Here is a 24,168-nt window from a genome sequence, read left to right as displayed (position 1 = left end):
TCCATCTGTCCAACTTCTTTATCTACTTCTCAGCTGCTTTCCAACATGAAGGTGATTTAAAGGGGATGGGGAATTAGCACCTTTACCCTACCACGTAGGAACTTATGAATACAAGGTGGGGGGGGGGCCTGCGGGTCTCTCTTCAAGGACAAAAGAGAATAAGAATCATACCCCCCATGAAAAGGGTTGGTGAAGAAAGGGTCATATCATGCTGCCCTCCAGTTCAATCCCCGCACTCCCCCACGTCCCCCCCATCACTGTTCTTCTTCAAAGGGGAGTAATCATCATCCATGCAAAGATACAAGAAAAAAGTAGAAAGAGAACATATTAAATAAAGGACAGACAAAAACAAACCAAAATAAACCTATACCCCAATCAGATGTGTGATGAATAAATGGTTCCCCATGGATTTTATAAATAAAAGCTAAAGAGAGAAAGAGAAAGAGGACAGAAACATGGACTAAAGGAAACAATGACATTAGTTAAAAAAAAAAAAAGACTGATGAAAATACAATCAATCAGGAACATGGAGGATGAACTTGAAACCTTTGAGGAAAATGAAAAGTAAAAGTTTGTATGGTGACATCGCGGTGATCATTTTGAAATGTATAAAAACATCAAACCGCTATGTTGTGTAACAGGAACTAACATAGTGTTGCAGGTCAGTTATACGTCAAAAACGAACAAACTCATAAAAGAGACAGATCAGATTTGTGGTTATGGGGCGGGGGGGACTGGATGAAGGTAGTCAAAAGGTACAAACTTCCAGTCATAAGATAAATAAGTACTAGGGATGTAATACACACCATGATAAATATAATTAACACTGCTCTATGTTATATATGAAAGTTGTTGAGAGTAAATCCTAAGAGTTTTCATCACAAGGGAAACATTTTTGTCTGTTTCTTTAATTTTGCATCTATCAGAGATGATGGATGTTCACTAAACTTACTGCGGTCATCATTCCATGACGTATGTAAGTCAAATCATTATGCTGTACACCCTAAACTTATACAGTGCTGTATGTCAATTATAGCTCAATAAAACTGGGGGAAAAAAAAAAAGAAGGAAAGAAAAGGAGGAGAAAACAGGGATCCGAAAAGGATTGGAGCTTGTAGAGCACAGGGACCCCCTCATCTTCAGGTCTATTTTGAGCAGGGTGTGAGTGCTCAGCACATAGGGCCCCTAATGTTTGTGGAATATAATACCTTGTACTGTTTTCCCCAGGTAATCGCCACGCCTCTCTTTGTTGATCACATGTTGATATATCTTCCCAGTGGTGATGTTGTTGTCTTTATAAAGATTAATGTCCAAGAACCTTTCATAATTTCCAAGGTCTAAATCAACTTCTCCACCATCGTTTAAGACAAACACTTCACCTGGGATAAAAAGGCAATGTAAAAATTAAAAATTTGCTTCCAGTAGATTATTTTTCCAAGATGAGCACAATATATTAAAGGGCTGGTAGAAGACTTATTTATAAGCCATAGTGTATCACCATTTCCATATTTCAATGGGAAAATTTAGCAATTCGATTCTATCCATGAAAGTGCATTGGAAAAATTCTGGTATTCTATTACGGTAGTTTTAAATGCTTACTGAAATTCTGTCCTCAAGATTTAGCTTTTCCAAACTCATCATATACCACATGAAAAAGGGACTTTAAAACAGCAATTTTTAAAACAAATAGCAATTGACTTCAAAGCATCAGTATCCCGGACTCTGAAATGAACGTAAGAAAATTTTCATTGATTCCAGTCTTGGGTAAAGTCATTATTGAACAGACAGTAGATGAAAAGCAGGGCCTCCACTAGCCCACGGGGCGAGTTGGTGAAACTGAGGCCAAAAAGAAAGTGAGCAACAAGCCACCTGCACAACAGCACCGTGATGAAGGATACAGATGAAGACTTGGGACTTCCCTGGTGGCGCAGTGGTTAAGAATCCCCTGCCAATGCAGGGGACACCGGTTCAAGCCCTGGTCCGGGAAGATTTCACATGCCGCAGAGCAACTAAGCCCACACGCCGCAACTACTGAAGCCTGCGTGCCACAACTACTGAAGCTCACGTGCCTAGAGCCCAAGCTCTGCAACAAGAGAAGCCACGGCAGTGAGAAGCCCGCGTGCCACAATGAAGAGTAGCCCCTGCTCACCACAACTAGAGAAAGCCTGTGGGCAGCAACGAAGACCCAACACAGCCAAAAACAAAATTTAATTAATTAATTAATTAATTTTTTAAAAGTGTGTATAGATGAAGACTTAATCACATGACCGGCAACTGTGTTGACTACTAGGCATGCCTCTGGGTCTCCAGCGTTACTTGAGGGTATCGATTGGGAGTCTAATGTCCTAAAGCCACCTGTCAGAACTGAACCTCTCCCTGATTAAGGAAATTCTATCATTTACTTCTATAGCTAGATGTTCACAGCATAAAAAGAAGGTTGGCTAGCTTCTGAACCTAATCAGAAGCCTTTTATAGTCTCATTTATGTCTCCCTCATAAGGTACCTATGTGTGACCGGAAAGATCTCTAACTTTAAGGACAAAAGAGCAAAATGATGAAATTGCAATATTTTCGTGTTTCCCAAATTCCATTTCCAGTTCAAATTCTACTTTCTCATGTTTATCAGGAATTGCCAATCCATGGAAAAGTCTTTGTACTTTGATCATCTTAACTTCTGCCAAATAGGGGAAGATCTCTGAAATCTCTCTAGTTAATTCAGGCCCAATCCAGTTTGGCAATTCTCCAGGTATACGGCAAAGGTCTTGAAATTTTAGATTCCTAAATTTAAAAATTTTAGATTCCTATTATGTTTTTAGAAGAAAAAGAAAAGCTGTAGATCATGTCTTCAAGAACTTTTTTTTTTGATTTAATGCAATTATAATACAAATGCCAACAGATTTTTTTTTAACTTGACAGTGAAACTAAAGTTAATTTGGAAGAAAAACAGGTGTGATTACCAAAACAAAACACATGAAAAATAAATAAAAATAAAAGCCCTTAAAAAATAACAGTGAGTAAAGGAAGATTAAAATATATATGTGTTAAAAAAATAAATAAAATAAAATTCAAAAAAAAGTGTATATATTTATATATTTCAGTATATACAAATATGGAATAAGACAACATGAACAAATACTACACAAAATACCCCAAAAAGTCCCTATTACATAAAGGAATTTAATACATGACTAAAAAAACCAAAGTATCATTACAAATCAAAGTAGGTAAAATACACAGAAATAAATTTCAAAGAAATGTGTAGGACCTATATGAAGAAAACTTTACTTCAGAGACATAAAAGAAGGTATGGATAAAATGAAAGCCACTTATACAGTTCCTGAATAGGCCAGTCAATATTTGCAGTGTTTAATTCTTCCCCAAATTAATTCATAAATTTAAAGAGTCATTTCTCATAAACTTTGATAAAAGGACTCTGAAGTTAATCTTGAAGACAACTAACATTTCAACGTTTAAAAAAGGAGACAAGGAATAATGAGAAAAGTCCTGATAATAAAAAGCTGCAGCTATTAAAATGGTAGGCAGGAATAAACAAAGAGATCTGGAACAGAGCAGAATACAAAGACAGAAATTTAGTATATACTGAAAGGTGGCATTTCAAGTCAGTGGAGAAAGGATGCAATCTTTGATAATTGCAATTAGGAATAGTGGCTAATCAGAAAAAAATTTAGAGAAAAAATTATATTACATCCTCATCTCCCACCAAATTAAATTCCAGATGTATTAACAATATTAAAGTAAAAGCAAATGGTGGTGATCATTTAAAAATGTACAGAAACATCAAATCACTATATTGTGCACCAGGAACACAGTGTTGTAAGTCAATTATACTTCAAAAGCAAACTCATAGAAAAAGAGATCAGATTTGTGGTTACCAGAGGATAGGGGTGGGGTGAGGGGAATTGGATGAAGGTGGTCAAAAGGTACAGACTTCCAGTTATAAGATAAGTAAGTACTAGGGATGTAATGTACAGCAACATAAATATAATTAACACTGCTCTATGTTATACACGAAAGTTAAGAGAGTACATCCTAACAGTTTTCATCACAAGGGAAACAATTTTTTGCTACTTCTTTAATTTTGCATCTGTATGAGATGATGGATGTTCAACTAAACATTGTGATAATCATTTCATGATGTATGTAAGTCAAATTATTATGCTGTACACCTTAAACTTATACAGTGCTGTATTTCAACTATACCTCAATAAAACTGGAAGAAAAAAAATAAAGTAAAACCAAATGAAACTCTAAAAGTGCCAGAAGAAAATATAGATGAATATTTAAATATTCCTGGGACAGAGAAGCTTACAGGTGACATCAAAGGCAGAAACCATAAAGGAAACAGCTGATACATTTAGTCACACAAATGGTAAAATGAAATTTATCAGCAGCAGAAGTAATATTAAGACAAATTGCAAACAGAGTAAAAATATATACATGTGGTAAGTATAGGTTAATATACTCTGCACAAAGTATTCTTGAAAATCATTTTTCAAAATCCAAAGGAAAATTGGCATAACACATGGCGTTAGTCAATTCTGCTGCCTACCAAACAACCCTAAAATCTCAGCGACTTAGAAAACATTTACTGATTTCTCCCTCATGTTACGTAGGGGTTGTGGGTCAGTTGTGAGTCTACCTTGTGCCTTCTTATTCCAGGACCCGGGCTGAAGGAGAAATCCCTATATGGGGCATGCAGCTCTCACAGCAGAGGGCAGAAAGATGACAGAGACTGAGTCAAATTATGCCACTGCATTGAAAAGTTCTACTTCAACAAAGGCATATTTCATATTCACTAATATCCCACAGAGCAAAACAAATCACATGGCCAGATAAGGTGACTGACCTCTCTGGTTTGCCCAGGAGTAAAAGGGTTCCCAGGATTCAGGAGTTTCAGTTTCAAAACCAGGAAAGTTCCAAACAAACCAGGAAGAGTTAACCATCCTACATGGCCAAAGGCCAAAGTCAGTGGGGCAGGGAATTTACTCTACCCAGGAAGCTGGGTGATAGTTTCAAACAGACATACAATCTTCCATAGACTTGAATAAGCCACTCCACCGACAAAATGAAAATCAAAGAAATCTAAATTAACATAATGAGATACCCGGGAATTCTCTGCCAGTCCAGTGGTTAGGGCTCCACGCTTCCACTGCAGGGGGCACAGGTTCGATCCCTGGTTATTCCTTTTTTTGGTTGTTTGGTGTACTCTCAGGTTAGTAAAGTTTAAAAAGAATAGTATTCAGCAAAGGTACAAAGAAAACTGAAACACCTGAAAAACATACCTACCCACCAAATCAGAAATTCTGTACCTAGGCATTTATGTTAAAAAAATAAATTTTAAAGTTTCCCTTCACAGTGTTGTTTATAATATCAATAAATTGGAAATGATTTCCTATTATTGTATAGATTCTGTGCAGCCTTTAGAAGTATAGAATCTATTAAAATGTCTACAGTAGATTAAGTTTTAAATTTTTGATTGAAAAATAGTATGACTAGGGGAGAGATAAATTGGGAATTCAGAATTAACGGATACCTACTACTATATATAAAACAGATAAACAACAAGGACCTACTATATAGAATAGGGAAGTATATTCAATATCTTATAAAAACCTATAACGGAAAGGAATCTGAAAAAGAATATATATATGTATAACTGAATCACTTTGCTGTACACCTGAAACATTGTAAATCAACTATACTTCAATTAAAAAAATAGTATGGCTAAGATTCAGTTCATTTAAAGTTCAAAAATAAGCAAAACTGATCTATAATGTTAGAAGACAGGATAATGGTTACCCTGGTCGTTTCAGATGGGGAGAGACTGGAAGGGGCATAAAGAGGGTTTCTGTTTCTTGAGCTGGAGGCTGATTACACATTATGTTCATTTCATCTACTGGTACTTATGATTTATACACTTTCTTGCTTGTATGTAAAAAGTTTAAGAAGAAAGTATATAAGGGCTAGTGCCTTTTTTAAGATAATTAGTATAGGGAATTCCCTGGCGGTCCAGTGATTAGGACTCTGCACTTCCACTGCAGGGGGCACAGGTTTGATCTCTGGTCAGGGAACTAAGATCCCACAAGCTGCGCGGCATGGCCAAAATAATAATAATGAATAAATAAATAAAAATAATTAGTATAGGGCTTCCCTGGTGGCGCAGTGCTTGGGAGTCCGCCTGCCGATGCGGGGGGTGCGGGTTCGTGCCCTGGTCCGGGAAGATCCCACATGCCGCGGAGCGGCTGGGCCCGTGAGCCATGGCCGCTGAGCCTGCGCGTCCGGAGCCTGTGCTCCGCAACGGGAGAGGCCACAACAGTGAGAGGCCCGTGTACCACAAAAAATAATAATAATAATTATTATTATTATTATTCCAAGTGGTGGGAAATGGACGATTTTTATTTTCTTCCGGTCATTCTATATTGTCAATATATTCTATATTGTCTGAGTTTTTCTCTTAACAATGAAATGTTGAGAAATACATTACCTTTATGATAAAATAAAACAAAACATAATCCATACTACAAAAGGTACAGGGAGAATGGTGTCCTCACACACTGTTTTCCAAAAGGGTGGACTCATTTAGAATGTCATCAGCAATCAGAAAAAATGTATCAATAACCATGAGAACATTCACAGATCCAAAATGTATGACCCAGCAGCTCTACTTCTGGAACTCTATCCTGAAGAAATTACCCCAAACACAAGAAAGAACCTCAGTTTAACCCAGTGCTTCATGGGGGGAAGTGGTCCTCCCTCATACCGTGCTCATAAGGTGAAAAAGTGCCCGCATCGATGTTTATATAGGGGTCGATTTTGATGGCAGTAACTCGGAGTCCACATGATTTTAGAATCGTCCCAATGCTGCTTGCTATGATCCCTTTACCGATGCCCGAGATGACCCCACCAGTGACCAAGATGTACTTCATTGGCAGAGGAGTGGCTGAGTGCCAGCACCCAGATAGGATCTGAAAGGTAATGAAATTAAGGGTCAGGGAAGAGAAACATGTGTTTAAACCAGTAAAGTGGAGAGTGTGTTGGACCAGAATTTCAAAAGCACACAGCACTTTTTCTAAGTATTTGAAACAAAGTCTTATCGTCTAGGTTTTTCTTTCTTGTCGACATGCAGGAAGCTCTGGATTCAGCAAAATGTCTGGCTCCATTACCCTGATTTTACATTTACCCCAACTCTGTCGTGTGACAAACTTCATCATAAGAAGCCAAAATTCTCTGGGATTCAGAAGCATGGTAAAATTTTTAAGAGATCAGGCTCTGGAGTCAGATCTGTAGAAGCTATACCTGGGCGAGTTACTAATCCTTTCTGTACCTGTTTCTTCACCTGTGAAATGGAATAAAAAGTACCAATCCCAATCCCTTGGAATATTATTCAGCACTAAAAAGAAATGAGCTACCAATCCATGAAAAGACGTGGAGGAAACTTAAGTGCAGGTTACTAAGTGAAAGAAGCCCATCTGAAAAGGCACATACTGCATGATTCCAACTATATGACATTCTGGAAAAGACAAAACTGTGAAGACAGTAAAGTGATCAGTGGTTTTCAGAGGTTAGTGCGGGAGGGAAAGATGAATAGGTGGAGCACAGAGGATTTTTAGGGCAGTGAAACTATTCTGTATGATTCTATAATGGTGGATACAGGTCATTATACATTTGTCCAAACTCACAGAATGTATAACACCAAGAGTGAACGCTAATGTAACCTATGGACTTGGAATGATAATGATGTGTAGCTTCATTGACTGTAACAAATGTACCTCTCTGGTTCAGGATGTTGGTAATGAGGAACGCTGTGGGCATGGGGCAGTGGGTGTATGGAAACTCAGTACTTTCTGCTCAGTTTTGCTGTGAACCTAAAATTGCTCTAAAAATAGCCTATTTGGGGGGACTTCCCTCGTGGTGCAGTGGTTAAGAATCCGCCTGTCAATGCACGGGACACGAGTTCAATCCCTGGTCCGGGAAGATCCCACATGCTGCAAAGCAACTAAGCCCATGCACCACAACTACTGAGCCTGTGCTCTAGAGCCTGCCAGCCACAACTACTGAGCCTGCATGCCACAACTACTGAAGCCCACGCGCCTAGAGCCCGTGCTCCGCAACAAGAGAATCCACCACAATGCGAAGCCCGCGCACCACCACGAGAGCAGCCCCCGCTCGCCGCAACTAGAGAAAGCCCAAGCACGGCAACAAAGACCCAACGCAGCCAAAAATAAATAAATTTTTTTAATTAAAAAAATAAAATAAAATAAAAAATAGTCTATTTTTTAAATCAGTATTCAAATATGCCAACATTTTAAAAAATCTTGGGACTTCCCTGGTCTCCAGTGGTTTAGACTGCGCTCTGAATGCAGGGGGCCCAGGTTGAATCCCTGGTCGGGGAACTAGATCACACGTGCCGCAACTAAGACCTGACGCAGCCAAATAAATAAATATGTTAAAAACAAAACAAAATAAAAAATCTTGCAGATGGTTGTGAGGATTAAATGAGCTAAGGTACAGATCAGAGGTCAGGAAACCAGGGCCCATAGGTCACATCTGGCCCACTGTCTGTTTTTGTATGGTTGCCAAGCTAAGAATGTTTTATATTTTAAATGACTGAGAAAAGATCAAAAGAAGAATATTTCATGACACATTAAAATTGTATGAAACTCAAACTTCAGTGTCCATAAATCAAGTTTTATTAGCACACAGCCATGCCCATCATTTACATATTGTCTCTGGTGGCTTTCTGGCTACAATGGCAGAGCTGAGTAGCTGGGAAAACAGAGACCTCTGGCCCACAAAGCCTGAAATATTTTCTATCTTTTATAGAAAATATTTGCTGATACCTGGCTTAGAGGGGGTCAAAATTGACCCCTATATTAACATACAGTAAGAACTTAGTAAAAGTTAGCGACTAATGTCACTATTAATAATAATAAATGTATCCTCCTTAACTATGCATGTGGAAGACTGAATCTGTTCCTTACCCATCCATTTCACCATGCAGAAATATTCAAGCAGAAAAAAAAAAGATAGAAAATATTATGTCATAAAGAAATTTTATTTGACTTTCCTGCTGCTGTCTGATTCAAACCCTTTTGTTTTAGAGGCGGACAGGAAGCCCAAGAGCTACTTGGGCTACTCTACTCTGAGAACTATTGTTTTCCCCTTGAGCCTGGGCAGGGGCCTTCTGCCCTTGCCATTTCACCATGCACGTGAAGGTGAGCCTTAACGGCGTTATTCGTGTGGTCCTGACATGCAAACAAACGGCCAACCAAGACTATTAATATAAAATCGCAACTACAAGAAAAGAGAGTAACTAACAAAAGCTAATAACTATAAATCCCACTTTCTATTGTAATTCACAAATGTTTTAAAATACCTGGATATCAAGCTCAAATGCAATCAGGTAGGAATGATTTCAGCTACCCGCTTATCCTATCAGCCTGTCTTTCCCAAAGGAATGCCTATTCTGATTTTGTAGTTTCCTCTACTTTCAAAACCAACTAGCTTGGGTTTCCCTGGTGGCACAGTGGTTGAGAATCTGCCTACCAATGCAGACGACACGGGTTCGAGCACTGGTCTGGGAAGATCCCACATGCCGCGGAGCAACTAGGCCCATGAGCCACAACTACCGAGCCTGCGTATCTGGAGCCTGTGCTCCACAACAAGAGAGGCCGCGATAGTGACAGGCCCGCGCATCGCGATGAAGAGTGGCCCCCGCTTGCCACAACTAGAGAAAGCCCTCGCACAGAAACGAAGACCCAACACAGCCAAAAATAAATAATAAATAAATTTTAAAAAAAAACAACTAGCTTAACTTAAAAGGTGTAGAGCCCTTTCACTTCAGAGCTGTGAGTTCAATTTGAATTAGCTGACCACCGTCAAGGCGAGTAAACTGAAGTCATCCAAAATATACAAGTCCCATCCCAAATGGCTTCCTTAAGTCCCTGCCTTTCTCTACACAAAGGGCCTGCCTTTCTCTACACAACACAGTTGATCATGTTCAATGTCACCGTTCCTCTTTACTACCCACCTGGCCATCCACTCACCTGAGCTAGATTTAGCCTACAAGATTTTCAGTCCAAACCCAAAATGCTCCTCCTATAGATCCAAAATGTATCTGAATATTCATCTCTTGCCACTTCTACTAGCCGAGGTAGTTGTTAGAGTGGGAATTTCATCACAGTCTTCCCTTACTCAACCCACTGTTGATTTTTTTCTATTTTGATAAGTGTCCCTCCTCTGGAGTCAGACAGCCTGAGCTCAAGTGCTGTCACTTAATAGCTATGACCCTGGGCAATTTCAACTTCTCTAAACCTCAATTTTCTCCACCTGTGCAGTACACAGAAACAATACCAGTGCCAGCCGTATAGAGCTGTGTGGGTATTTACAAAGAGAGCGCCCAAGTGCTAAGTCAAGGTTAGCTCTTATTTTTCAGAGCCCTCTACTCACTGATTCAGTCAGCTCATAAACGTTTATGGAACAGGCAGAGGAGGAAAATCTGCCACACCAAAATGTGCCTCTTTGGCATGAGCATTAATTTAGTTTGATTATTTTTAAGAAACAGAAGACTCAGGAAGTCCTTCTTTTTTATTGCCCCCTTTGCTGCCTAAAGAATTTAGATAAAGGGCCTGTTCCTGGCATAGAGCTATCACCAGAGATATCTTCAGAGAATATGAGCTAGATGTGGTCGGGGAAGCTCTTAGAGATCAGAGTCCACTCTGTGTACCACTGTCTCTGCCTGACCTAGCAAACATTTGTTTACCAAAATATTTGCCTTTCCATCTCCATGTTAATTGCCTTCTTCCCTTTTTTTTTTTTAACTATTCATTTATTTACTCTTGGCTGCGTTGGGTCTTTGTTGCTGTGCGCGGGCTTTCTCTAGCTGTGGCGAGCGGGGGCTACTCTTTTTTGCAGTGTGCGGGCTTCTCATTGTGGTGGCTTCTCTTGTTGTGGAGCTCGGGCTCTAGGAGCGTGGGCTCAGTAGTTGCGGCTCACGGGCTCTAGAGCACAGGCTCAGTAGTTGTGGCACACGGGTTTAGTTGCTCCGCAGCATGTGGGATCTTCCCGGACCAGGGCTCGAACCTGTGTCCCCTGCATTGGCAGGCAGATTCTTAACCACTGCGCCACCAGGGAAGCCCTGCCCTCTTCCCTTTTGAAGTCCCAAACTACTACCCACAACATCGTCTTTTGTCTTGAGCTGAAGATGGTATTTAAGGCAAGGGTTTCAACCATTTTAGCAAGTGACTAAGTTTTCCTGGGTCTCTCCCATGTATACACGTTATTAAACTTTTATTTGATTTTCTCCTGTTAATCTGTCTCATGTCAACTTAATTCTTAGACCAGCAGAAGAACCTAGAAGGGTAGAAGGAAATTTTCTTCCTCCCAGACAAATTATACGCTTGACGTGTTCCCAGGTCCTGCAGATATGGGGGTGAACAAAAAGTCAAGGTCCCTGTCCTCTTGGTCTTCACCTTTCCTGTTGGATAAAGGGGCAAAAAAGCTGTTCTGTAACTACCTTATTCTGGCACTGTCACACTATTAAAATGACTTCCCATTTGTAAAAGTTAGCAAAATGGAAAAATGCCATAGAAAACTGGAGAGTATTTATGAGAAGGAACATTATGTGGTTGTAAAAAGCCTAAGAATCTTTCATATAAGGTATGCTTATGTTACACAACAGAGCAGGATATAAAATTAAATATATTATTATCTCAACTGTTTTTTTTAATTAAGACTGGTCAAATTACACCAAAATGCTACATTTTAATATATATTTAGGTGGTTGGGTTGCAGGCAATTATTACTTTTCCATATTTTCAAAAGCACAAGATACCTTTTTAAGCATATCAGATATTTTACAAAGTCCTTTTCGAAAATGTAACAATATCAAGGAGACACCTAGTCCTTTCTATCTATTTTAAGCAAACAAGTAAGTTTGAAGCAAAATTTTAAAACAACAGGCAAAGCAGGTTCTTCAAGCTACTTCTACAATCGGGATTTTTTTTCTCTTGTGAAGACCATTATTTACATTTACTCTTATATGCAGTGAGCAGACCCAATTGTCTGTAAAATAGGCATGTGTAGGGCTGTCCACTGTCCAATAAAAACATTTTAAAAAATTACACTGTAATTTTAAATTTTCCAGTAGCCATTATAAAAAGTAAAAAGAAACAGATTAAGTTCATTTTAATAATATCTTATTTAACCTAAGGTATCCAAAATACCCATAATCAGCCCATAATCAATGTAAGAATATTTGGGTGAGATAATTTACATCCCCCCTTTTTTTTTTTTGTAATGTCTTCCGAAATTAGGTGTGTCTACGCACAGCACATGTCAACTCACACTGGACAGTGCAGGCCTAAAGCAACTAAAAACAGATGCACCAATAGATACCTTCTCAATGACGGCCATTTAAAAAGTAGTCAAAAACAAGAGTACTTACTGCATGAGCCCACCTTATGAAGTTCTAGAACAGGCAAAACTAAGCTCTGATGGAAATCAAGGGGTGAGGGCGGTTGTGGATCGACCGGAGAGGAGCACGAGGGAACTTTCTGGAGTGATGGAAATGGTTTATGTCTACGTTGGGGTAGTGGTTACACTTGTGTATAATTTGTCAAAATCCCCGACCTGCACGCTTAAAATGGGGGCATTTTACTGAACGTAAATTAGACATCAAATGTGGAGAAACTGTTTTAGAAAGAAAGCTATGTTGTAGCAGCAGCGGACTCAGGCTCAGAGCGCCCTAACCAGCTGCGACCCGGGAAACGCGAGGGTCGCGGTTTAACTAGCGCCCCGGGCGGGGGAGGAGACAGAAAGGCCATCTCACTCCGCGCGGGGCTGCACTTCTGCCAACGCCATCTCGGGGCTCCCGGGGCCCGGGGGCAACCGGGCGGGGGCCGCGGCGGGCCCCAGCGCCCGGTTCCGAGGCGGGGTGCGCGCCGAAGCGCCGCTCGCGTACGCGGCGCTCCAGAGCCCGGGCCGCGGGCCGCCGCAGGGCGGACTCCCAGGGCCCCGGCCTTGCCCCGCCGCTGTCTGCCCGCGGGCAGAGAGCACAGGGTGCTGGGACGCGTGCGGTGGCCGCCCTCGGAGGGGACAAAGGCTCCCGGTCCCATGTGCGCGCCGGGCTGGGGCCGCGGACTGGAGGGCGGCCCCGGCGCTGAGGCCCTGACGGGGAGTTACCTGTGCTTTGGCGGCGGCGGTGGCGCGGAGGGTGGTCGTTGGAGCCGGCGAGCTCCGCCCCGAGGCCCGCCCGCTCTCACCTGTCGGGCTGGGGAGGGGTCCGCCGCCAGAGGCGTCCCGAGTCGCCCCCGTGTCCCTCCCGCGGCCCGTGCGGGCCTCGGGGTGCATGGCGCCCTCCTCGCCCACCTCCCCCTCTCCTGCAGCCGCAGGCCCCACTGACTCACGCCGGTGAGCTCGGGGTTGGCACCCGGGTTTGTGCAGTGCTCCGAAACAAGCGCCCAAAAGTGACTCCTCAGGCGTTGGTGGCTTCCCGTCACCCTCCGCCCTGGACGCACTTGGCCCCAGGCCAGGCTCAGCCCGGGACTGCTCCTCCCCTCCGCGGCTTGCTGAGCACCGGCACCTCGGAGACTCGGGTGAACGCCAGGTCCCGGCGCCCCGGCCCCTCGGCACGCCCAGACCCTGTTCGGGTCCTCGCGTCCCGCTCTCGGCGCCGGAAAGAGCTTCTCTCGGTCACGGAGAGCAACTGCGGGAGCGCCGAGCAGAGGACGACGATCAGATGGGATGCCGGCCTTTGAGGGGCTCACAATCTGGGGTGAGGGCTACACCTCTACTGGAATCAGTAAGGTTCCTGGAACAGTACGCGTGTAGCAAAAATTAAAATTTAAAATGCGAGGGGCAGAAGGACGACAATCAGGGCTTCGCCGAGTGACTTTTTAAAGAGTATTTGGAGGATGGTTAGTGCCTTGGTGCCAGGAAAGGACACAGGAGGTTATTAAGGCGAAGGGAAGAACATTAACCACTGAAGGAGAAAGGATCTAACTAGGGACAATAGGAGGGTTTGGAATCAGACGGAAGGGTTAGGAAAGTGGTGAAAATTTTGAATGACCAGGTGAGTCACTAGAGGGCTGAGTGAGGAGAGCATCATTGAAGACCCAGTGGAGTCTAGAAACCATCATTGTGTAACGACCTCCAGCTATAGTTGTGCAAGATGTCTATAGGTCGGTATATAAATATTGATATTGATAAAACCAGAGTTTGCTGGTTGAGTAGAGTAGAAGGATGAGAGTGAGGAAGTTAAGAGCACTGAAAGAATGTGATGGTAGTGACGCACCAGGGGTCTAGTCCCCAGAGGAAAGGAAGGGAGAGGAGCAGGGAGTGGATAGACTGGAAGAGAGAAAAGAGATGGACCAAAAGATGAGGGCCTGTGGGAATGAAGGAACTGAGGAGTTGTCACCACAGTGTGGGTGTCGGCGATGTCAAAGGGGAAGCAATTCCAGGAGATGATCCAGTTTAGGGTCTGACTCTGGAACGGAGTCAAGTGAGATGGGCGTCACTGGAATTGGGTCTAGCGCCCACCAGGCCAGTGTGGGGGACATTGAAGGCCCCCGGAAAGATGGCGGAAATTGGAGGAGTCAGTTGAGGCCAAGGAACCAAGTCTCCAGTGAATGTGGAGAAGCAGCCCCAAAGCTAGTAAATGACAGCAACAAAGAAGGGTAGAGGGATGTCTGGCAAAATTCGATGAGTTTCAAAACAAAAGGGAGTTTCTCCCTATCAAGAATGACAGAGCAGTGCCATGGAAGAAGCAGTAAGGAGCTGAGGATGGTGTTGTCAACTTCTGGGAAAAAGAAGAGCTCCACTCAGCAGGAATGGTAGGGGAGACCCAAGTCTCCATAGAGGCCAAGAAAATTTTTTTTTTTTTTTTTTTTTTTTTTTAAGGAGAAAGCACCTTGTAAAAAGGCCGGAAGCACAGAGGGCTTTCTTGTGAAACAAGTCTTCCAGAGGACCCAGTGGGAAGAATGCTTGTGAAACAGGTTGACATGGACGGTGATACTTAATACCTGCCACGTATGTAAGGCTTCCCTCCACATTTCGGTACTTTGTTTCCTTTTTACAACCAGGACAGCTATTAAGATCCCCTTATTATAATGAAGAACCTAAGGCTTAGAGATGTGAAATGCCCTGACCAAAATATCTGTCCCCAAAGTCAGACTCTTCACCACAGGATATAAGGCCTCATCCTTATTCTATTAATCTACGAGGTCAACAGATGAAGGATACTTTGTGAATACAAAGGGGTTATGATAACTATTGCATCATTAATCCAAAATGGGAAAATATTTGAGCAGAAAAACAAATTTGATAACAGGGTCCAGATTGATTGATTTGTGTGGGATCAGAGTGTACACTCATTCAACAGGTGTTTTATTCATGGACTATATAGCATTGAGGATAAAAAAAGAAGAAAAAGAAGTCTGTCATTAAGTTGACGGCTTGTGTTCTTTTTTACTTTTTTTTCTTTTTTTTTTTTGGCAGGCACCGAGTGGCATGTGGGATCTTGGTTCCCCTTCCCTGACCAGGGATTGAACCCATGCCCCTGGAAGTGGGAGCGTGGAGTCCTAACCACGGGACCACCAGGGAAGTCCCTCGTGTTCTTTTATAATCTTTTGTTTTGAAGAATTCTAACCTTCAGGACGATTGTGAACCCTGGGGAACATGGACTTCGTCATGATTTTGGGTGGAGATAGAGCAAAAGTAAGGCTGAAAGGGATGGCCCCCACCTCTGCTATCAGAAGGGTCAGCACTGTATTCCTTTCATAGGTGAAGAAACTCGAAGGGGAAACGATGAGTAATGAGTCAAGTTTACTCACCCATTAGATAGTGGAGTTAGCACCCCTGTCCTAGGCTTCTGACTGAAATTCCAGGCTCATTCCAATCACCCTTGAACCAAATATCCTTTTTCTGGAAAGTGTTGACCACTTTCAGGTTCTGACTAAATCCTAGAAAGGCATTGGTCCTATGATATCTCCTGACTTTCAAAGGTTAATCAATACCCAGACTCTAAAAACAGCTTGGAATGTCATTGATGCCACAGAATTGTACACTTAACAATGGTTAAAATGGCAAGTTTTATGTTATATATATGTTTACACAGTTTAAAAAATTAATGGGGCTTCCCTGGTGGTGCAGTGGTTAAGAATCCGCCTGCCAATGCAGGGGACACAGGTTTGAGCCCTGGTCCGGGAAGATCCCACATGCTGCGGAGCAACTAAGCCCGTGCACCGCAACTACTGAGCCTGTGCTCTAGAGCCCGCGAGCCACAAATACTGAAGCCCATGTGCCACAACTACTGAAGCGTGCGCGCCTACAGCCTGTGCTCTGCAACAAGAGAAGCGACTGCAATGAGAAGTCCGCGCACCGCAACGAAGAGTAGCCCCTGCTCGCCACAACTAGAGAAAGCCCGCACACAGCAACGAAGACCCAACGCAGCCAAAAATAAATTACTTAAATAAATTTTAAAAAATAATAATGGTGTAATACAACAGAAACCATTGAATTGTACAGTTTCGACAGGTGTGGATGGCATGTGAATTATATCTCGATAAAGCTGTTTGGAAAAATAAAGTAGGTTGAGCCTGTTAAGCTAAAGTCCTGGAGCACCCTCTTACACTGTTGGTGGGAATGTAAACTGATACAGCCACTATGGAGAACAGTATGGAGGTTCCTTAAAAAACTAAAAATAGAACTACCATACGACCCAGCAATCCCACTACTGGACATATACCTGGAGAAAACCATAATTCAAAAAGACACATACACGCACCCCAATGTTCACTGCAGCACTATTTACAATAGCCAGGACATGAAGCAACCTAAATGTCCATCAACAGAGGAATGGATAAAGAAGATGTGGTACATCTGTACAATGGAATATTAGCCATAAAAAGGAATGAAATTGTGTCATTTGCAGAGACGTGGATGGACCTAGAGACTGTCATACAGAGTGAAGTAAGTTGGAAAGAAAAAAACAAATATAGTATATTAACACATACATGTGGAATCTAGAAAAATGGCATAGATGATCTTATTTGCAAAGAAGAAATAGAGACACAGACGTAGAGAACAAACGTATGGATACCAAGGGGGAACGGGGGGGCGGTGAATTGGGAAGTTAGGATTGACATATATATACTACTATATATAAAATAGATAACTAATGAGAACCTACTGTATAGCACAGGGAACTCTACTCAGTGCTCTGTGGTGACCTAAATGGGAAGGAAATCCAAAAAAGAAGGGATATATGTACACGTATGGCTGAATCACTTTGCTGTGTAGCAGAAACTGACACAGCAGTGTAAAGCAACTATACTCCAATTAAAAAAAAAAAGTCCTGGACCAGAATTGTAAATATACCTCAGGCTGGAAAACTGGAGAGCAAGGAAATCAGAATTGTAATCTGTCCCCCACATACTCACACAGGTCACTGGAACTAGGCTACTCTTCTCAAGATGGTGGGGGGTGGAGGAATACCTAATGCTTAAGACTGTGCTTGGGAAATACATTCATGAACTCCCTTCTCTGAAGGGGGAGTTTTTCACTTGGCCAGTTTTTTGTTGTTGTCCATTTGTTTACACGTTATTGTGGGAAAAGTTGAATATATAGAAAAGCAAACCTAAAACTCGAACTTCAACAATTATCAATCCATGGCCAGGTTTGTTTCATCTGTATCCCCACACATTTCCCCCATCCTGTATTAATTTGAAGCAAATGCCAGGCATCCTATTATTTCATTGGTAAATATCTCAGTATGACTCTAAAAGATTAGAACTCTTTTAAATACACACACACACAATTACCACAATTTAAAAATTAATAATTCCTATGTCCATCACACATGAATGGGTAAACAAAATGTGCAATATACTTACAATGGAATACTCTTCAGCCTTTTTTAAGATAGCCTCCGTTTTTGTTATATCACTGGTTGTTTTTTATTTTTTAGATTTCACATATAAGTGATGATATACAGTAGTTGTGTTTCTCCATCTGATTTATTTCACTAAGCATAAAACCCTCCAGGTCCATCCATGTTGTTCAAATGGCAAAATTTCATTCCTTTTTATGCTGAGTAGTATTCCGTTGCATATATATAGCACATCTTTATCCATTGGTCTGTTGATGTACCCTTAGGTTGCTTCCATATATTGGCAATTGTAAATAATGCTGCTATGAACATCGGGGTGCATGTATCTTTTCGAATTAGTGTTTTCATTTTCTTTGGATATATACCCAGAAGAGGAATTGCCAGATCGTATGGTAGTTCTAGTTTTAATTTTTTGAGGAACCTCCATAATGTTTTCCACAGTGGCTTCATCAATTTACGTTCCCGCCAACAGTGTGCAAGGGTTCCCTTTCTCTACATCCTCACCAACATTTGTTATTTGTGGTCATTTTGATGATAGCCATTCTGACAGGTGTGAGGTGATATCACATTACGATTTTGATTTGCATTTCTCTGATGATTAGTGATGTTGAGCATCTTTTATGTGCCTGTTGGCTATCTGTATGTCTTCTTTGGAAAAATGTCTATTCAGGTCTTTTGCCCATTTTTTAATCAAGTTGTTTGGGTTTTTTTGATATTAAGTTGTATGAGCTCTTTTTGTATTTTGGATATTAACCCCTTATCGGTCATATCCTTTGCAAATATATTCTCCTATTCAGTAGGTTGTCTTTTCATTCTATGGATGGTTTTCTTTGCTCTGTAAAAGCTGTTAAGTTTAATTAGGTCCCATTTGTTTATTTTTGCTTTTGTTTCCTTTGCCTTAGGACAGCGGTCCGCAACCTTTTTGGCACCAGGGACCGGCTTCGTGGAAGACAATTTTTCCACGAGGGGCGGGGGACGGTTCAGGCGGTAATGCGAGCCATGGGGAGCAGCAGATGAAGCTTCGTTCTTTCGCCTGCCGTTCACCTCCTGTTGTGCGGCCCCAGGGGTTGGGGACCCCTGCCTTAGGAGACAGATCCAAAAAAATACTGCTACAATTTATGTCAAAGAGTGTTCGAAGTAGCCTTTTTTAAGGCAGAATTTTAAGGAAATTCTAACAGATGCTACAACATGGATGAACCTTGAGGACATCTGCTCAATGAAATGAACCAGTCACAAAAAGACAAATGTGGTATGATTCCACTTATATGAGGTTCCTGGAGTAGTCAAAAATCATAGAGACAGAAAGTAGCTTGGTTGCCAGGGAATGGGGGGAACGGAGAACGGAGTTGTTTAGTGGGTACAGAGTTTCAGTTTTGCAACAGGAAAACAATTGTGGAGATTGGTTCCACTTGTAACAATGTGAATGTACTTACTACTACTTAACTGTACACTTAAAAATGATTAAGGTGGGGCTTCCCTGGTGACGCAGTGGTTGAGGGTCCGCCTGCCGATACAGAGGACACGGGTTTGTGCCCCGGTCCGGGAGGATCCCACATGCCGCGGAGCGGCTGGGCGCGTGAGCCATGGCCGCTGAGCCTGCGCTCCGTAACGGGAGAGGCCACAGCAGTGAGAGGCCGGCGTACCGCAAAAAAAAAAAAAAAAAAAAAAAAAAAAAAGATTAAGGTGGTAAATTTTGTTTGTCTAGCACAACTAAAATTTTTTAAGCTTAACAATTTCTTAATCTCATGAACTATCCAGTCCCCAAATTTCCAATTCTTATAAACGTCAAAAAATTTTCTCCACTGTGTTTGTTTGAGGATCTAAAGAAAATCCGCAAGTTGCCATGGGTTGTTTTTTAGGTCGTTTTTAATCTATAGGTTCCCCTTCCCCCCTTGCTTGCAATTTATTTGAAGAAACAAGGTCGTCAGACTGTGGTCTCTCACAGCCTAGATTCTGCTCCCTGCATCCCGTGGTGTCCTTTAATAGTTTCCTCCGTCCCCTGTATTCCCTGTAAATTGGTAGGTGGACACAGAGGGCCTGGGCTAGTTTTGATGCGGACTCACAAGGAGATTAAAGACATCCATGTACGCGGGGCCAACCCTGCAGAACCAGAAAAGGTGAGACTAAACCACCAGCCGAGCTGCTTAGAGTGACAAAGACGCGACGTACTGGCCTAGATCAGGAACCCACAAAGCCGAGGGAGGAGAAAAGGAAGCGGGGCGGGACTACGTGGGGAAAGCCCTTTGTCCGGTTTCCAAACGCCTTATCGAGTTACGAAATAAACAGTCAGCGGGGAGGGCGGGGCCTTTGTCCGGAAGTGACGCTAGCGCGGCCGGCAGCTGAGTAACAGTGGAGGTGGGGCGACACATAGACTGGCTGCTTCGAGGTCGTACTTCCGATTATCGCCGTGGGAGACGCGCGTTGTAGAGTCGGGAGTAGGTGGCACCCGCTAGGGTCTCCGGTGACCCCGACCGCGGTGGCGGCCCCGCGGGCGGGATGTTCCGGGGTTTGAGCAGTTGGTTTGGCTTGGAGCAGCCGGAGGCGGGTGACCGGCAGTACCAGGGAGACGGACAGCCCAAGGGAGACGCTCCACCCGAGCAGCGCTCCGAGGCGGTGGCGGAGTCCGTGGAAGGGGAGCTACAAGAAGCCGGGGACCAGGAGCTCCTTCACCAGGCCAAAGGCCTCGGCAGTGAGTCTCCCCGGCCTCCGGGACCACAGAGTTTCGGAGAGCGCCCGCATCCCACCTCCTGGGCGTGGGCCACCAATGGTCGGGGGTGTGGGGTGGGGAGAGGAAGGTGTGTCTGTCGTTGGTGAGGATCTGGGCAAGGCCGAAGCCTCATCTAGCAGTCAAATCCTGTGCCTGAAGTTCCTAGTGACATGTCACTCTTTGCAGAGTGTGTCAATGTTGGGAGCAGGGCCGCAGTAAAGCAGTGGGGCTCCACGTCTTTAGGTTTGACGAGGTATCTGTTTTGTTCAACTCACCAACTTTCATCTCCACCGCCTTCCGCCCAGAGGACAGGGGACGTTGAGGAGCTCGAGTGCCTTTTTGCCCTTAGGTCAGAATGTGTCGTCCCAAGTAAATTGAGGAGGAGTTATTAGGGCCTATGGCAGGCAGGTTCATGTCCTTTTAGGTGCATTGGGATCTTTTTCCTTAAGGCGGGAAAGTAGTTGCCAGTTATTGTCTGTGTTGCAAGTTTCAGCACTAGATGTTTTGTGAACGATTCATCTCTTTAAACACCCCAGTGAGTTGGGAGAACGAGCACAGAGTTAGCGGCCCAAAGTTATGCTGATAGTAAATGGTAGAAGGGAAATTTGAACCTGGGGCTGTCTAATTTCAAAGCCCATGCTCTTTCCCAGCTTACAGTCTAGTTCAGGAGGAGGGTATAAATAATAGGCATGCGGAATAAACACATGCTGTAGTAATTCTGCTCCTGGAGAGATCTTGGCAGGCTTAAATAGTCAAAGAAAACGTCTTTAAGAAGGTGGCCCTAAAGCAGACAACACTACAAGTGAGAGATTAAATTTTGCAAGCAATTTTAAAGAATTTACTTCAAGACACTACAAGGCAAGAGCACAGGACAGGCTGGAGCCTGAGAGTGGAGAAACACATACTTGAATAAGAAAGGCTCTAACGTTCAAAAAGTTTACTGTGGGGTGGAGAGGCAGGGAGAACAGGCATAATCTCAAATCATGGCAGTACACAATCTAAGCCCCAAGCCTCCAAACAGTGTACAAGAGAAATAAAACTAAGTGCTATGCAATGAAATCACTAGAGGGAACAGCTATTTCCTGTGTGGAAAACTGGGGAGAAACGAGCTTGGAATATTCAAGAGATGTAAGGAGGTGAAGTTGACTAGAGCAGAGAGGCTATGTTAGGTAGCTGGGATAAATAAAAGTGGGACCACCTTAGGAAAAGCTGGGTATGATTGTTTCCTTGATTTCATAGAACATGGAGAATCATTTTCGTTTATCTTCAGAGGAGTATCAAAAGTGGCTTCTTAAAGCTTAGGGCTTTATTGAAATCTCATGTTTATATTTCGTAATAAAGACCCCCAAATATTTTTTTAATGTTTTCGATATGGATGTCTACTTCGGAGCTTAACGCTGCCATCCCTTTCTTTCCTCACCAGACTCTCTTTCTCTCTCTTTTTAAAAAATATTTATTTATTTATTTGGCTGCACCGGGTCTTAGTTGCAGCATGCAGGATCTTTAGTTGCGGCAAGCGGGATTAGTTACAGCACGGGATCTAGTTCCCTGACCAGGGATCGAACCCGGGCCCCCTGCACTGGGAGCGCAGAGTCTTAGCCACTGGAATACCAGGGAAGTCTGCCTCCCCAGACTCTCTTGAGGTTGGGTAGGCTAAGGTTAGATGGAAGTACTTCCCCACCCACACACACACTGTGAATGCAAAGTTTCCAAAGAAATTAGAGCTCTTTTGGCTCCGAAATTTGATTTAAAAAAGATGTAAAGGTCCTAGTTTGTACACAACCCCTCAAAAAGACAAGAGATGATTAAATACTTTTTATTTCTACATAGTGATCCTAAGAGGTATATTTAGAAAGACCCATCTCTGTTTTGAAAAGTGAAGTTAAACATCTCTGTGCCTGATTCCCACTGAGTAGATTCATTTCTTTGGCCTTTTAAAAATCTACATGGAGGGACTTCCCTGGTGGTCCAGTGGTTAAGAATCCGCCTGCCAATGCAGGGGACACAGGTTCGAGCCCTGGTCCGGGAAGATCCCACATTGCCGCGGAGCAACTAAGCCCCTGCTCCACAACTACTGAACCTGCGCTCTAGAACCCACGAGCCGGGGCACCTAGAGCCCGTGCTCCACAACAAGAGAAGCCACCACAATGAGAAGCCCCAAGGAGCGCAACGAACAGTAGCCCCCGCTCGCTGCAACTAGAGAAAGCCAGCACGCAGCAACGAAGATCCAACGCAGCCAAAAATAAATAATAAAAATAAATTAATTTTAAAAAAAGAAATATTTGGAAAGCACAGTGTTTCTTAAAATAATAATAATAAAATCTACATGGAATTTCCTGGGGCCCCATTTGTTCTGTAAACTTTTTCTGAGTGCCTCCCTTCAAGATTGGATCATAAATACTTCTGGTTCACGAGGTGACCTATTTCTTTTTTTTTTTAACATCTTAATTGGGGTATAATTGCTTTACAATGGTGTGTTAGTTTCTGCTTTATAACAAAGTGAATCAGTGATACATATGTTCCCATATCTCTTCCCTCTTGCGGCTCCCTCCCTCCCACCCTCCCTATCCCACCCCTCCAGGCGATCAACGGTGACCTATTTCTACATTTAGGCAGCTTTATAAATTAGGCACCAGTTAGGAGTGGCGGACACCCAGGCCTATATTCCACTTCCTAACCCCAAATTAAACCTTATCCTTGGCTCTCCCTCCTGATGAACTTAGGACTTACTGTGATCACAGAAGGAGGGCAGTTTATTAGGAAAGTCACTGAAGAGCTTCTCCCTACCTCCCAAGGCCTCATACCCCAGAGTAACTTCTTATTCAGCGCAGATTGGTTAGTTGGTTTTTGTTAAAGTCCAGTTATCTATACTCTTATCTATACTCTTTCTCTAAAACAAACCCATACCTCTGAGAGTGTAGTATGAGTCATTCCACAGCTTAAATAAGTGGGAGGGTGGCCAGAGATAAGCTTTGGCTTTTTCAAAACTGTCCCTAAGGCCAGTCCGTGCCCAGGAATGGAGGAAGGGCCACCTCCTCTTCCTTCTCCTTTGAAAAATGCTATTAGTGTTTTCAGTAGAGCTGTGTTAATTAGACCATCCTCTTTTCCTATAGGGAAAGTGCATTTCAAGTTCTAGATGCCTCACTTGCTTAGTTTACAACTAAGGACTCCAAAAGTTAGTTGTGTATGTAGGAAAATATATGTCTGCTTTGATATAGAAGTAAAATACCCAGTTCGGTTCTGATGAGAGACCCAGGTTTACCATGAGGAGGGCAGTGCAGATGGTCAAGAGCTTGGGTCCCATGGCTTGTGAACAATACTAAAAAGAACAGGGGATTTTAGCTTCAAGAAGAAGAAACTTTAGGGGCATCGCTCAACATTTTTAAAGGTTTTTTGGTAGAAAAGAAGTCATTTTATGTTACTTAAGATCTAAGTCTGAGAGGTAGAAATGACAAGGGATGTGAAAAGGATTTTCTAATTAGAGATGGCTAACAATAATAATTGTCTGCCCTTCGAAGTCATATGCTCCCCATCCCTAGAAGTGGGGCTACCTG

General features: G+C 42.8%; 2 protein-coding genes across 15 annotated transcripts in view; one reads left to right on the top strand and one right to left on the bottom strand.

Moving 5' to 3' along the window:
• The window catches only part of CTPS2 (CTP synthase 2), a 108,646-nt gene extending 94,970 nt beyond the window's left edge, over positions 1–13,676 (bottom strand). For 4 of the 12 annotated variants that reach the window (XR_009538437.1, XR_009538436.1, XR_009538438.1 and 1 more), the window contains exons 1-3: positions 13,203–13,493; positions 6,781–6,985; positions 1,209–1,379 (exon numbers count right to left, since the gene is read on the bottom strand). Coding sequence is in view for 4 of the 12 variants with exons in the window: in XM_060137543.1 (XP_059993526.1) it covers positions 1,209–1,379; positions 6,781–6,985; positions 13,203–13,370 (544 nt within the window). In the remaining 8 variants the exon portion in view is untranslated. Of the gene's footprint in view, positions 1–1,208; positions 1,380–6,780; positions 6,986–13,202 lie in introns of all 12 variants that reach the window. The other 8 variants (XR_009538435.1, XM_060137541.1, XM_060137542.1 and 5 more) reach the window with 6 other exon arrangements.
• Positions 13,677–20,248: 6,572 nt separating this feature from the next.
• SYAP1 (synapse associated protein 1) overlaps positions 20,249–24,168 on the top strand; it is a 31,472-nt gene continuing 27,552 nt past the window's right edge. For 2 of the 3 annotated variants that reach the window (XM_060137148.1, XM_060137147.1), the window contains exon 1: positions 20,249–20,596. In XM_060137148.1, coding sequence (XP_059993131.1) covers positions 20,404–20,596 — 193 coding nt within the window. In that variant the 5' untranslated portion in view covers positions 20,249–20,403. The remainder of the gene's footprint in view (positions 20,597–24,168) is intronic. The other variant, XM_060137149.1, reaches the window with a different exon arrangement.

Source organism: Lagenorhynchus albirostris, chromosome X (assembly GCF_949774975.1).
Source record: "Lagenorhynchus albirostris chromosome X, mLagAlb1.1, whole genome shotgun sequence".
NCBI classification, from domain to species: Eukaryota; Metazoa; Chordata; class Mammalia; order Artiodactyla; family Delphinidae; genus Lagenorhynchus; species Lagenorhynchus albirostris.
The sequence above is the reverse complement of the archived record's forward strand: the minus strand, read 5'-3'. Positions and strand labels throughout refer to the sequence as shown.